Source organism: Scyliorhinus canicula, chromosome 10, assembly GCF_902713615.1.
Source record: "Scyliorhinus canicula chromosome 10, sScyCan1.1, whole genome shotgun sequence".
NCBI classification, from domain to species: domain Eukaryota; kingdom Metazoa; phylum Chordata; class Chondrichthyes; order Carcharhiniformes; family Scyliorhinidae; genus Scyliorhinus; species Scyliorhinus canicula.
The window spans coordinates 93,907,055-93,920,929 of record NC_052155.1 but is presented as its reverse complement, the minus strand read 5'-3'; the positions used below and the strand labels follow the sequence as shown (position 1 = coordinate 93,920,929).

The 13,875-nt window shown below is 46.0% G+C and overlaps 1 protein-coding gene across 6 annotated transcripts in view; it reads left to right on the top strand.

Annotated features, from left to right (window-relative positions):
* tcea1 (transcription elongation factor A (SII), 1) overlaps window positions 1–13,875 on the top strand; it is a 59,366-nt gene that overhangs the window by 21,000 nt on the left and 24,491 nt on the right. For 2 of the 6 annotated variants that reach the window (XM_038809363.1, XM_038809367.1), the window contains exon 3: window positions 12,084–12,115. The exons of 3 other annotated variants lie outside the window; for them this stretch is intronic. In XM_038809363.1, the coding sequence (XP_038665291.1) occupies window positions 12,084–12,115 (32 nt within the window). Of the gene's footprint in view, window positions 1–12,078; window positions 12,116–13,875 lie in introns of all 6 variants that reach the window. One more of the 6 variants, XM_038809365.1, reaches the window with a different exon arrangement.

Sequence of the window (13,875 nt, the reverse complement as noted above, 5' to 3'; positions counted from 1 at the left end):
GCCTGGAGTTTGTGGGGAGGGGGGGGGGGGGGTCGCGGGGACTGGTGCCAGGGGCCTACTCACTCACTCCTGGACTCCTGGTGGTTGTGCAGTTTTATGAGGCAAGGCTGGCTGGTCCAGATGGAGTTGTTCACGGCGCTGACCGCCTGTGCCCAGTAAGAAGTCTTACAACACCAGGTTAAAGTCCAACAGGTTTGTTTCAAACACGAGCTTTCGGAGCGCAGCTCCTTCCTTCACCTGAGGAAGGAGCTGCACTCCGAAAGCTCATGTTTGAAACAAACCTGTTGGACTTTAACCTGGTGTTGTAAGACTTCTTACTGTGCTCACCCCAGTCCAACGGCAGCATCTCCACACCTGTGCCCAGGCACAGCGAATAGCAGCCTTCTTCCCGGGCGGGGTACAGGGTCTCCCGCCTCTCATCCACCGTGTCCTGGAGGGTCTCCAGCGCAGCGTCTCTAAATCGTGGAGTTGCTCTCCTTGCTGTCATCTTGTTGGCTGCGATGGTGTGTGTGGGAATTGTAATGTGTATATGCTTAGGGAAGCACGGTAGCACAAGTGGATAGCATTGTGGCTTCACAGCGCCAGGGTTCCAGGTTTGATTCCCTGCTGGGTCACTGTCTGTGTGGAGTCTGCACGTTCTCCCCATGTCACCGTGGGTTTCCACCTGGTGCTCCGGTTTCCTCCCACAGTCCAAATACATGCAGGTTAGGTGGATTGGCCGTGATAAATTGCCCTTCATGACCAAAAAGGTTTGATGGGGTTATTGGGTTATGGGGATAGAGTGGACGTGAGTGCTTAAGTGGTCGGTGCAGACTCGATGGGGTGAATGGCCTCCTTCTGCACTATATGTTCTATGCATGTGGCTGCAGCTGTCAGCCTCCTGAGTGTCAATCGCGAATCCCGCACCGTTTCTCATTGGAATCGATTATGTTCCACCTGGCGCTAGTGCTAGCCCCTCAACGGTCGCTGAATCAGTCCTGGCTCGGTGCCAATACTTAGTCTCAGTAATGGCGAATCCAGCCCATAGTCTCAGTAATGGAGAGTCCAGCCCGGAGTCTCAGTAATGGAGAGTCCAGCCCGGAGTCTCAGTAATGGAGAGTCCAGCCCGGAGTCTCAGTAATGGAGAGTCCAGCCCGGAGTCTCAGTAATGGAGAGTCCAGCCCGGAGTCTCAGTAATGGAGAGTCCAGCCCGGAGTCTCAGTAATGGAGAGTCCAGCCCGGAGTCTCAGTAATGGAGAGTCCAGCCCGGAGTCTCAGTAATGGAGAGTCCAGCCCGGAGTCTCAGTAATGGAGAGTCCAGCCCGGAGTCTCAGTAATGGAGAGTCCAGCCCGGAGTCTCAGTAATGGAGAATCCAGCCCGGAATCTCAGTAATGGCGAATCCAGCCCGGAGTCTCAGTAATGGAGAGTCCAGCCCGGAGTCTCAGTAATGGAGAATCCAGCCCGGAGTCTCAGTAATGGCGAATCCAGCCCATAGTCTCAGTAATGGAGAGTCCAGCCCGGAGTCTCAGTAATGGAGAGTCCAGCCCGGAGTCTCAGTAATGGAGAGTCCAGCCCGGAGTCTCAGTAATGGAGAGTCCAGCCCGGAGTCTCAGTAATGGAGAGTCCAGCCCGGAGTCTCAGTAATGGAGAGTCCAGCCAGGAGTCTCAGTAATGGAGAATCCAGCCCGGAGTCTCAGTAATGGCGAATCCAGCCCATAGTCTCAGTAATGGAGAGTCCAGCCCGGAGTCTCAGTAATGGAGAGTCCAGCCCGGAGTCTCAGTAATGGAGAGTCCAGCCCGGAGTCTCAGTAACGGAGAGTCCGGCCCGGAGTCTCAGTTACGGAGAGTCCAGCCCGGAGTCTCAGTAACGGAGAGTCCAGCCCGGAGTCTCAGTAACGGAGAGTCCAGCCCGCAGTCTCAGTAACGGAGAATCCAGCCCGGAGTCTCAGTAACGGAGAATCCAGCCCGCAGTCTCAGTAACGGAGAATCCAGCCCGGAGTCTCAGTAACGGAGAATCCAGCCCGGAGTGTATTTGAATGTGAAAAAGGCATTTGATAAGATGCCACATTGAAGATTACTGTACAAAATAAGAGGTCACGTTTTGGAGTAATATATTAGCAGGGATATGGGATTGGTGAACAAACAGAAAACAGATTTGGAATAAACGGGTAATTTTCAGGTTGGCAAACTATGTAATGGAGTGTCACGGGGATCATTGCTGGGGTCATGACTATTTACAACCTATATTAATGACTTGAATGAAGGGGCCAATTGTTTTGTAGCCAGAGTGGAAAGGGATATCGGTAGGTTAATTAAGTGGGGGTGGGGGGAGGGGGGAATTCGCAGATTGAGTATAATGTGGGAAAATTAGGTTGTCTGCTGCATCTTGCTGCTACGCAAATTAGCATTGCTTCACAACTCCAGGGTCCCAGGGTCGATTCCCGGCTTGGGTCACTGTCTGTGCAGAGTCTGCATGTTCTCCCCGTGTCTGCGTGGGTTTTCTCCGGGTGCACCGGTTTCCTCCCACAGTCCAAAGATGTACAGGTTAGGTGGAATGGCCATGATAAATTGCCCTTAGTGTTCACAAAGGTTGGGTGGGGTTACTGGGTTACGGTGATAGGTTAGAAGTGTGGGCTTAAATGGGGTGCTCTTTCCAAGAGCCGATGCAGACTCGATGGGCCGAATGGCCTCCTTCTGCACTGATAATTCTATGATCTACACTTATTAAACCATTAAGACCAGACTTCTTATTTGTGCCTGTGGTTTTAATTTTTAAGTGTTACAACTTTCATTCCCTCAACTATGCTCAGGGCTTTTGTCGTGCAGGACCATGTTAAAGATCATAACTGCTTTAGTCCCCAGTTAAACCCGTGAGCAATGCCCGAGGTGATCACTTAGTGCATCAAGCCTGATTTTGCTTCAGTAATGCAAGATACAGGAACTCGACCTCCTATCCTAAATTCCAGAAGGACCAGAAAGCCAGCTACATTCAAAGCTGGTGCACTGTGTAGCCATTTAAATAAAACTCCTTAATGTTTAATTTTTCATAAATTTATTTATTATAAGTACATGCTAGGCCTCAGACCCAAAATCCTTAAAATGCCAAATCCGGCACACAGCAGTCCCAAGCTTCCCAGATACACGGTCCAGTACCTGTACTGATAATTTTGATCATTCGCAATGCTAACTACATGCTAGAAGTGACTTTGTCTTTTTAACAACTCTGGCAATTGTCTTGGTTCACTGGAATGGGTGAAAACCCGTAGGTGGAAAATAATAGCATATCTGAAAAAAACTATCTTTTGCCATCTAGATTAATGTCACAATGGAGAATTGCTCTGTTGGTATTTTGTGTTGGTGTGAATTTGATGCATGGTTATCACTTGTAAAAGGAACTGTGATGTTAGGTTGTGGCTCATTCTGTTTTGCACAACATCTTCTGCAGTTGCATTACTGTAATTTGTGATTCGATTCAATTATCTGTGTCTCGAAACACAATGCATCAGCGGTAGTGTTACTGTCGAGCAAGTTTTGGCATGTCGTGCTGTGCCCAGAGACAGATCCTGTGGCTCATTATCTGCTGGTGCTTCATCCTGAGCCATTTCCTTGGCATTTTGTTTTGTTGGTAGTGGTTTGTCATTGCCTTCCACTAGAGCAAGTTTTACTGAATTGATCATGCTTTCCACACAATTTTACACTTGATTCAAGAAATGTTAAAATGTAGGAAACATTTTTATTTTCATTAAATCATTGTGAAATGTTTTCAGAAAACACTTCTATTTAAGGTTGCAGTTCCTAACTTATGCATATTATTATTTAGGAATAGGGCCTTTTATTGAACAATTTATTTTTGTCAATTCCTTTTAAACCATTTGAAGCTTTTTTTAATACCCCAAGGGCAATGTACAATAAATACACACATCTAAAAATCAAATTTGTTATTTTTGCAATGAGAAATTTAATTTGTAAAAATACAGTTCCATAAAGTGTGTAAGTAAATGGAATCATAGAATCCATACATGCAGAAGGAGGCCATTTGACCCATCGCGTCTGCACCGACCTTCTGAAAGAGCACCCTATCTAGACAAACACCTACCCTATCCCTGAAATCCAGTAACCGCACCTATCCTTTTTTGGACACTTAAGGGGCAATTTATCATAGCCAATCCAACTAACCTGTACATCTTTGGACTGTGGGAGGAAATCTGAGCACCAGGAGGAAACCCACACAGACACGGGAGAAGGTTTTGGGTCGAAGGTGTAGCAGGTTTTAGGTGAGACAGACAGCATGGTCGGCGCGGGCTTGGAGGGCTGAAGGGTCTGTTCCTGTGCTGTACACTTCTTTGTTGTTGAACGCGCAAACTCCACACAGACAATCACCCAAGGCTGAAATTGAACCCGGGTCCTTGACGCTGTGAGGCATCAGTGCTAACTTTCTTGCAATAAATCACTGTAAAAACAAATGTAATTATTGGAAAGGTCATCTTAATGATAATATTTTAATTTAATTCAACTTCATGGGTTTTGACCTGTATTTAAATACCACTTTATAGCTACAGTTAATTTTAATTGTGGTACACTGTTGTAAATAGAGATTTGTACCAATAACACTCGAGAGCAGGTAGTGCTGAGCCAGCATTGATCTGGGAGGCAGACACTTGGATGACTTATTTTTTAAGAAGTGATCAATGTGAATTCTTAGTTTTGGATATGTGCAATCACTGTCTCCCTGCTGAATAGTCTTTAATTTGTAGCTTTAGTTTAATTCTAAATTTGAACAGAAGATGGCACAATGCTGATTCTGTTCAAACTGATGCAGAATTTCTGTTTGAGAGGCTGAGCAAGAAGATGTGAAACACACTCTTGCCTTTCTAAGACTCAATCACTCAATATAATTCTGTCACTTTGTTTTTCCATTCCTTATTACAATAAACGTCTAGCAAGAAGGGAAATACTTGTATCTGGTGGTCACTTTAGGAGAAAAAGGTTGCAAATTTCAATGGGACTTAAACGAATGTGGGGATTGTGATGCACAACGACACAAACCTGGTGCGCCTGATTTAGGGAGCACACAAACTTCAATTATCGTAGCATGTAGCCAACGCTAAGCAGGCTGTTGAGTGCCTGTATGCTCCAGCAGGGCATGCAAAATTTGAAGCTGGCCTACACTCGGGGAGGTGATTTCTGGCTGGAGCAACAACTTTAACTCGTTGAAGAAGAGCGTGAGCAAGAAGAATACCAAATTATGGTACAACATGGCAAAGAATGTGCTTGAAATTTTCTAACATGGCACTAGCAACTTTTGTCAAGCAGGTGCAGTGGAAGAGAAATAAAGGGCGAGATTCTCCGTCAGCCTATGTTGAAATCGGGAAAGACAATTGGGCGGAGAATCAGTTGTGAGATCAAAATCGTCACTGGCGGCAGGCACCCACCAGAATGCCATGCTCCGGTGCCTCGACAACGGCGTCAATACGTTCTACTCCGCATGTACCGTAAACTCCGTTCGCATAGCATTTGTGGGCCTGACCCGGTGTTCACTGGGGCTTCTGCGACGCTCTGCCTCTGCCGGGAGAAAATACCGATGGCGAGTTTCACTCGTGGTTTCAATATCAAATATCGGGAAACAGGTGTCGTGACTGCTGAGGGGGAGAGAGGGGGTACAAAAAGTGTCCAACATCGCCATAGTGTGCTGACTGTTGTGCCGCTGGCCGGGGGCTTCTACCAAGGCCAGGGGAGTGGCGGAGAGTGGCCAGTAGGTGGGGTCGGGGTGGACGGGCATGGAGCATCGTTGCCGTAGCCTGCAAGGCAGCCATGCTGCTGCGCACGCCACTAACTTCCCACTGTGAACTTAGTATCACGAATCGTATGGGTCCCCCCCCCCCCGTGCACCCCCCAAGGTACCTTTTCGCCCCAGCCGACCCATCAATGGATGGGTGCGCTCAGCGCAACCAGTGCCATCTTGTTGGCTGGGATGATTGTGTGTGGGGAGTGGAGTGCTAAAATGCTGTTGCAGCTTGTCAGCCTTTCTGGTACCATTCTTGACCCTCCCGAATCCCACACCGTTCTTCATTGGAATCGCTTGTGTTCTACCATGCGCCAGCGCTAGCCCATGAACGGATCTTGAATTGCTCTGGAACCGCCACCAATTTTGCAGTTGCACATTATGTACACTGCACATAAAAAGAGGATAGCTTATATGCGGGATCTGCACCTGGTGAGACACCATGTGTGAATGGGCTGCAGCCAGGACATTGGTAGTGCAGATGTCAGCTCAAGAGATCAGGATTGCATATGGGTTTTGCAGAGGGTAGAGAAGTCTTCAGGGCAGCCTACAAAGGTGGATGATGTGTATACGGAAATGCTTGGCAGTACTGTTGGAAAGTGTGTGAGGCCACTGTCGAGGAGTGTGGAGAAGACTAGAACTAACTGGCACAAGAAGGGCCTTGTGGAGCCTATGCTTTCCAGGATCACATCATAGAAGGAGGCCATTTGGCTCATCATACGTGCACCAGTGTGGAAGTGATGGCCAACACTTAAAACGCCAAGCCAAGTTGCAGCAGTGTTTGGCTCCCATTGCAGCACAAACAGGGAAACCTCCCAACATTTGGATCCTGCAGTGGCATCTCAGATTCTCTCACACAGCCTCTGCTTGCCGCCATGCAAACTCAGGGTGTTGCAACCAGAGTTGCACATTTATAGGGGCTTGCAAGGTCTTGCTGAATTCCAGCAATTTGCACTTCACATTTCTAGGATTGTTGAGATGCTGTCCTATGGGAGTGGTAGCGGCATTGTGGAATATGAACCTTCTGTCCCACCTCAGGACAATAACTTTTTTGTTATAAATTTTTACTAGTGTTTTATACTTTTTTAAACAAATAATGCAACAATAAAAAATTCAGAACTGTTACAGTACAGAACAATTATTACAGCAAATGTAAGAACACGCAAGACAGGATAACGTCAGAACACTGGACTTTAAGAACTAGTGCCTCCAGTTTGAGTACCAGATCATTCCGAGAAAGCGGATAAGGCAATATTGTTCAATTCACACCTCTTTAAAGACTTAATTACCTGCAAAGACTCTCATTCAAATTATCATCTTGCATCACTGACTTTGTCTGTATATGTGTTTCTGGAACCTACCACTTCATTCACATGAATAAGGAGATGCACTCCGAAAGCTAGTGATTCGAAACAAACCTGTTGGACTTTAACCTGGTGTTGTAAGACTTCTTACTATAAATTTGAAATAAGGGTCCCACACATTACAAAATATATCAGACTTGGAATGGATCTCAAACATCAGGAATCCCATTGGAATCTACTCATGATTAATTTACGCCAGTTTTGAATTGATAGGTACTTGTTGCAGATCCAGGAACAGAGGATATTTTTACAGGCTGCAAAAGGATGGTCTCCAGCCTTTTTTCATTAACATCAATAATCCTCCGATCTGGAAGACCCAGAATTGGGAATAAGATTTTGCCAAATATCCTCTCAAGCTCCTTAACCACACCAGACCAATAGGATTGAATCTTGACACGGGTCCATATGCAGTGTATATAATCAGCCGTGAATACCAGGTACTTTAGGAAAAATGGGGAAATTGCAGGATCAGACCTGTGTCTCAAATTCGGCGTGATTTGCACATGGTGCGGTATCTTGAACCATGTTACTTACCAAAATTTTACTGGCATAATTCTGTATACTATCCTAGTCTCCTAATCAGTATTAGTTGCCAAATCTTTTTCCCATGACTGCAAAGTACCCAATGTACTAACATGGAATCTAGAACTCAAGTGATCATAAAGCCTGCTAATTAAATGTTTAGGCTCCGCAGAAATTTTTTCCCAGTGGTGAAAATAGAGGAGTTAAAATGCTAAATTCAGGATAAAGTGTTGAGTTGCAGGTACTTAAAAAATAGCGCCTCTAGATATCAAATTGTTGGGGTAGCTGCTTAAAGGATGACGAGCATCACTGATCATATCATCCCCCAGCCTGCAAATGCCCCTACCTCTCCAAGTATCAAATTAATTGTCTATAAGACCTGATGGGAAGTCGGGGTTGCCCTGGATGGGAGAAAGAACCAACGTCCGTTTAGACCTCCCTTCTGGCTCACGGACCATTCTCCATGCTCTCCACGCTATAAGAGTATTCATGATAATAGGATTTTCACACCTAGCGGAACCTAATCTAAAGTCCCCACAAAATAATAAGACCTGCGGAGGGTAAACCAAGTGATCTGCTTTAATATTGAGGCAAATGGAAGTAGGGTCTTTTCTAACTTAATCCCTTATAAACTTTCAAATAAATAAACTAATCATTCCATTAATCTCCTTTGCAGTTCTAGCAGACAGCAAGATTAACAGCATATGCAAGGGAGACAGCAATCTAGGCAACTCATTCATCTTAATCAAAGCAATCCTACCCAACCATGAAACCGGTAGGGAAGACCAAGGAGTCCAATCCCACCTTATAGATGCAATCAACCATGCGAAATTGGCTCCATATAATTGTTTGGAAGAGTGGGTAATTGCAACACCCATGTAACTAAACCCCAACGGGACTACCTAAAGGGAAATTTAGCGAGGGGGGGGGGGGGGGGGGGGGGGGGGTCGACCCCTCACTCCCACCGGCATTGCTTCCAATTAATCTTATAACCAGAGAAGGTGTTAAATCTATCCACCATGTCAATAATGGGGACTGAAACATCCGGCCTCGACACGAACAGCAGTACACCATCAACATGAAGTGTAATCTTATGCCGCTTCTCGCCACAGTTCAGATCTGATATCATGGGGTCCTGCCTAAGAGCCTCCCCCAGTGGTTTTATAGCCGATGCAGACAACAAGGGGGACAGAAGACAGCCCTCCCTATTCCCTCTCTGAAGACCAAAGCTCTCCGATCTAAAGCTATTCATGAGCACTGCCACCAAGAGCTTATGGTACAGTGCCTGAATCCATCTAATGTATTCCTCACTCAACCCATATTGTTTCAGTGTGTAAATTAGATAATTCCAATCTACCCAGTCAAAGACTTTGTCTGTGTCTGAGGAGATCATCAACCAACCCAACGCCCGTTTCTGAAAGGCTTGGATCACATTCAACAGCCTGCTGATATTATTATTGGAAAACTAACCCTTTATAAACCCAGTCTGATCCTCCCGAATGATCATCAGGAAAATTCCCTCGAACTGTTCCTTAGGCAACAATTTGAAATTCACATTCAAAAGTGAGATTGGCCTGTAGGAGTCACACTTTGCCTCCTTGCCTGTCTTCAAAATCAAGGAAATGTTTACCTCCTGAAGCGTCAGTGGTAAAGGACCTGCTTTGAAGGAATGACAATACCAACCAATGGCTTTATCAGCAGATCCTTAAATTCCCTGTAAAAATGAGAATTGGAGTGATCATTGATACTGCTGCCATGTCCTTCACCCCAGTACAGAATCATCAGGTTAATCTTTCCATTACCATGGTCCACAAGCAACCAAAACTATCTGGCCAAGGGGCTTTGCCTGACCTAAGCTCCTTCACTTCGAGAGATAGGAGCATGAAGGACCAGATGTTGATCCTCCGAAGCCACAGGAAGCCCAAGGGAAAAGAAGAAGTGCTCAATACTTGTAAGCACATCACCAGACTGATCAACTTATACAATTCAGCATGAAAATCCCTAAACAACCTATTAATATCCTCTGTTTTCATCAACCTATTACCCCCAGAATTTCGCACAGCGGGGATGGTCCTGGAGTCAGTCCTCCTCAGTCAAAAAGTGCTTGCCCGACTTATTCCCAAACTCATACAGTTCCGCTTCGCAAATTTAGGCTTTTCTCAGCCAGCTGTGTCAGTAATGTATCAAGAACCACCTTAACTACATTAACCTCCTTCAACAACTGCCTGCTGGGGGACCCTCCTCTGCTTCTCCTCCACTTGGACCAAACTAACCTCCAACCAGCGCTGGTTTTCCAGCATTCTTTGTGTAAGAAATAACCAACTCTAGCCTAGGCCTTTCAGGTCTCCCACAGAATAGCAGGTGTGAAATCAGGAAGGGATATGACCAAGCAAAAAATCTCAAACTCCTTCTTTGTGTTGAAAGATTTGCCGTTAAACAGGGAGGTGTCAAAATGCCTGGCCTGAACCGGGGAGGGTTGGAGGGGGGAGCCCTCAAGCAAAAACTCCAGTAAGACAGGAGCATGGTCAGAGATCGCAATGCTGCCTATGAAGCAGGAGTATACCAAATGTAGGATAGCCCTAGAAACAAAAAAAGTCAAAAAGTATGACATTGTGCAGCTGAGAAAAATGTAAAATCTTTACCTCTTAAGGTGTAAGGGCCTCCACACGCTGAAGCCTGGCCTGCTAGAGGTGGGGAATTTCTAGTGCCCGGGAACTTGTCCATCAGGGGATTCAGATCACAATTAAAGTCTCTGCCCACAAATGAATTGGTCGAGGCACCTCCGCAAAACCCATAAAAGACTTTAGTGACAAACTCTGGGAGTAACTTGGCGGGCCATACGTATTCATTATCGAAACCGTTTCTCCATTTATCAGTTCCTTAACAGTCACATATCTTTACACAATTCTCGAATAGGTGGTCATAGTGAAAAGGTGGCTCCGTCCCTGTTGCATCCGACCGCAAACTTTTATCACAGGATTTTAAAAAAAATGTCATCTGCATTTTGTCACCAATACTTACCCAAAAATCTTCCAGGTGAGTGTGTGCCGCATGAACAGGATAAAAGGTGGGCGACACGGTAGCACAGTTGTTAGCACTGTTGTTTTACAGCGCCAGGGACCTGGATTCGATTCCCAGCTTGGGCCACTGCCTGTGCGAAGTCTGCGTGTTATCCCCGTGTCTGCATGGGTTTCCTCCGGGTGCTCCAGTTTCCTCCCACAAATCCCGAAAGACGTGCTGTTCGGTGAATTGGACATTCTGAATTCTACCTCCGTGTACCCGAACAGGTGCCGGAATGTGGTAACTAGGGGATTTTCACAGTAACCTCATTGCAGTGTTAATGCAAGCCTACTTGTGACAACAAAGATTATCATTATTAATATAAGACGGATTAGAAACTGACTGTCGCCAGATCTGACGGAAAAGTTGTTAACATTTGCACTTCCCATCCAGCTCCACCAGTGCCTATTGCTATTGCCTTCAACCAGCCGACCCTGACCGTTGCTGCCCATGCTGAGGTGAAGCAATGTAAAGTTTATGGAGGATAAACCTAATATTGGGATTGGGAAGGTCCATGAAATATACATATGTTAATGTATAGCCAAGTAAGTCGATAGGAGCAGACAGCCAAAACTACAGAAGGTGTATCAATGAAGAACAGCGGTATAATTGCCCAGTTCCTTAGAAGCCAGAGGAGGCGGTTACCATCTAGCAGCCTCGGAAAGCGGACAGGTCAGTTTCCAGCAACCAAGCATGAAGGCCAAGTTTACAGAAAACAAGCTTCTAAGTCTTAGAGCCAAGACAATGCAGAAAACCTTCATAACAGCAATTTAAAAATCTTTTTCGCTGGACCAGGAAAAAGACTGTTCCCTCGTTTGAGTATCATCCCTGTACTGTGTGGTAAATATTAGCTGGTTATTCAATTTAGACGTTGTTTGGGAAATGGGGAAAGTCAAAGAGTTCAGTTATCGTAGATAGATATATTTTGTAACAAGGGGTACGTTCTACAGAAATTGTGTTTAGTAATTCATATATTTAATTACGTGATAGAGTAGTCCTGTTTTGTGTGTATTTGTATTTGTCTTTTCTTACTTTAATAAATAGTCTTTAATAATTGTTACATGACAATTGAACTGTTTATTCTCACTGGGGTTTCACTTGTCTCCTCGCACCGAAACAAACAAATCAAAACCATACACCCCCATGAACCGGTGTTTCAAGTTTGGACATCCTCGCAGATAACATTTGGTGACAAGCCATTCGCAGTTTCCCCCAATTGAAAGTCGGCAACGGTCATGCTGAAACCACTAAGGTGATAGAACTTCATAGAAACACACAAGATAGGCAAAAGGGTGGTGATTAGTTTACTTTTGTGTAGAATATTGAATGTTTTGATTTGTGTTGTGCTTTATTTTTGCATTGTGACCAAGTGAAGACTGCAGTGGTCAGCGACAGACAGGAGGTCAGGTATGGGACAGTTGATGAATAAAGAATTGAGTTTGCTGCTGCCACAGTCAGATAAGCCAATCAAAAATAGCCACCGAGAAAGGGCATGTTTATTTCCTGCTCCTCCTTGACCCCGAATTGAGTTTAACCCCACATGCGGCTGGATTCTCCGGAGCCCGACACCGAAATAGTGTTCGGCGATCGAGCGGAGAATGGATTTTTGTGCCGAAATCGGGGCCGGCGCCAGTTTGACACCAATCCGCCATGCTCCGCCCCTCCAAACTGGCAACATCGTGACGCGCGCCATTTCAACGGCATTGGTGCATCGGCCAGCCCACCCCCGGTACTCTGCTGCCATTGGGCCGGGTTCCTGGCGGCGCGGGACACGTGTGGTCACAGCCGTGTGGGAACCCATATGACCGCTGTGGACTGTCTAGCGCCGCCACACTCGGCCGGGATCCATGTTGCTGGCCGGGAGGGAGCTTCTGCAAGGGCTTGTGGGGTGGCCAGAGGTTGCAGTTTGCGGGTTAGGTTACGATCACAGTCGACGCCATGTTGTACTGCAGGTCATCAGATGTGCGCATGTGCGGCCCGGCAGCTGACCGTTTTCTGTGCGATACACCAGCGTTTCTCGCGGCGCCGGTGCTAGTGCCTCACCGGTACCGGAATCATGGAGGGGTTCATGCCGATTTGCCAGTCGTGAAACACCACGGGTCCCATGCCGCCATCGGCACTTAGCTGCAGGAACGGAGAATCCAGCCCAGGTTTTTGTCGCAATCAGTGCCTACTTCCACCTGCGATTAATCACCCAAATTCGCCCCTGTTTTCCAATGGTGGTCTTGCTGGTCTCCAGTTCTTCAGCTTCAATTTAAAATTCTCTCCTTCATGTCGAATTACTTCATGGCCTCTCCTTATCTCTGTAACCTCTTACCACCTTTCGAGATATGCTGCATTCCTCCAATTCCAATCTCTATCCCTTACTCAATCCTTTCAACCACCATTGACAACCAGGCCTTCAGATTCCTATGCTCTGTAATTCCACCCTGCACCTCTCCATTTGTTTATTTGGAAGCTCCGTCTTAAAACCTTCCTCTTTGACCCGGCTTTTAGTCCCTTCTCCTAATAGCTCCTTCTTTAACTTGGTGCCAATTTCCATCCAAGTATGCTGATGTGGGATGCTTTTCCAAGTTAACTGCCCTAAATAAATAGAAGTTTTTGTTGGCCGGCTGTAAGTGAGGTCATCATAGTCCCAGATGACCATAGGTCATAGGCTGACTGGTTGTGATTAACCTGAGGATCACCACCACACCTCGGGCGAGGGACAAGGTTGAGGTTCATGAATAACCTCAGTAAGTACAGGAAGTGAACCCTGTTGGCCTCACTGCATCACAAGTCACTTGTCCAGTAAACTGAGCTAAACCAGCCCCCACCGGCTGTAAGTGGAAATGAGCTTGATTGTTCCATTTAAGTGGCAAATTGACGGATGTAAATAGCAAATAAGCATATTTAATTCTTGTAGTCTGTTGCGTCCAAAAGGCAGGAGGATAATGCGTACTGTGAGCCTTACTTAGTTGGGAATATGTTCATAATGGTTGGGAATCTGTTCGTAATGGTTGGGTATCTGTTTGTAATGGTCCATGCTGAAGATAATATAGTGAGAAACGGAAATATCTGACTTCTGTTCCAAAAAATAAGAGAATGCAGATGCTTTGATGATTTTCTGACTTGTTGTGCTGAGTTAAGATAGCGTGAAATTTGCCCTGAAAGACCTGGACAAAGTG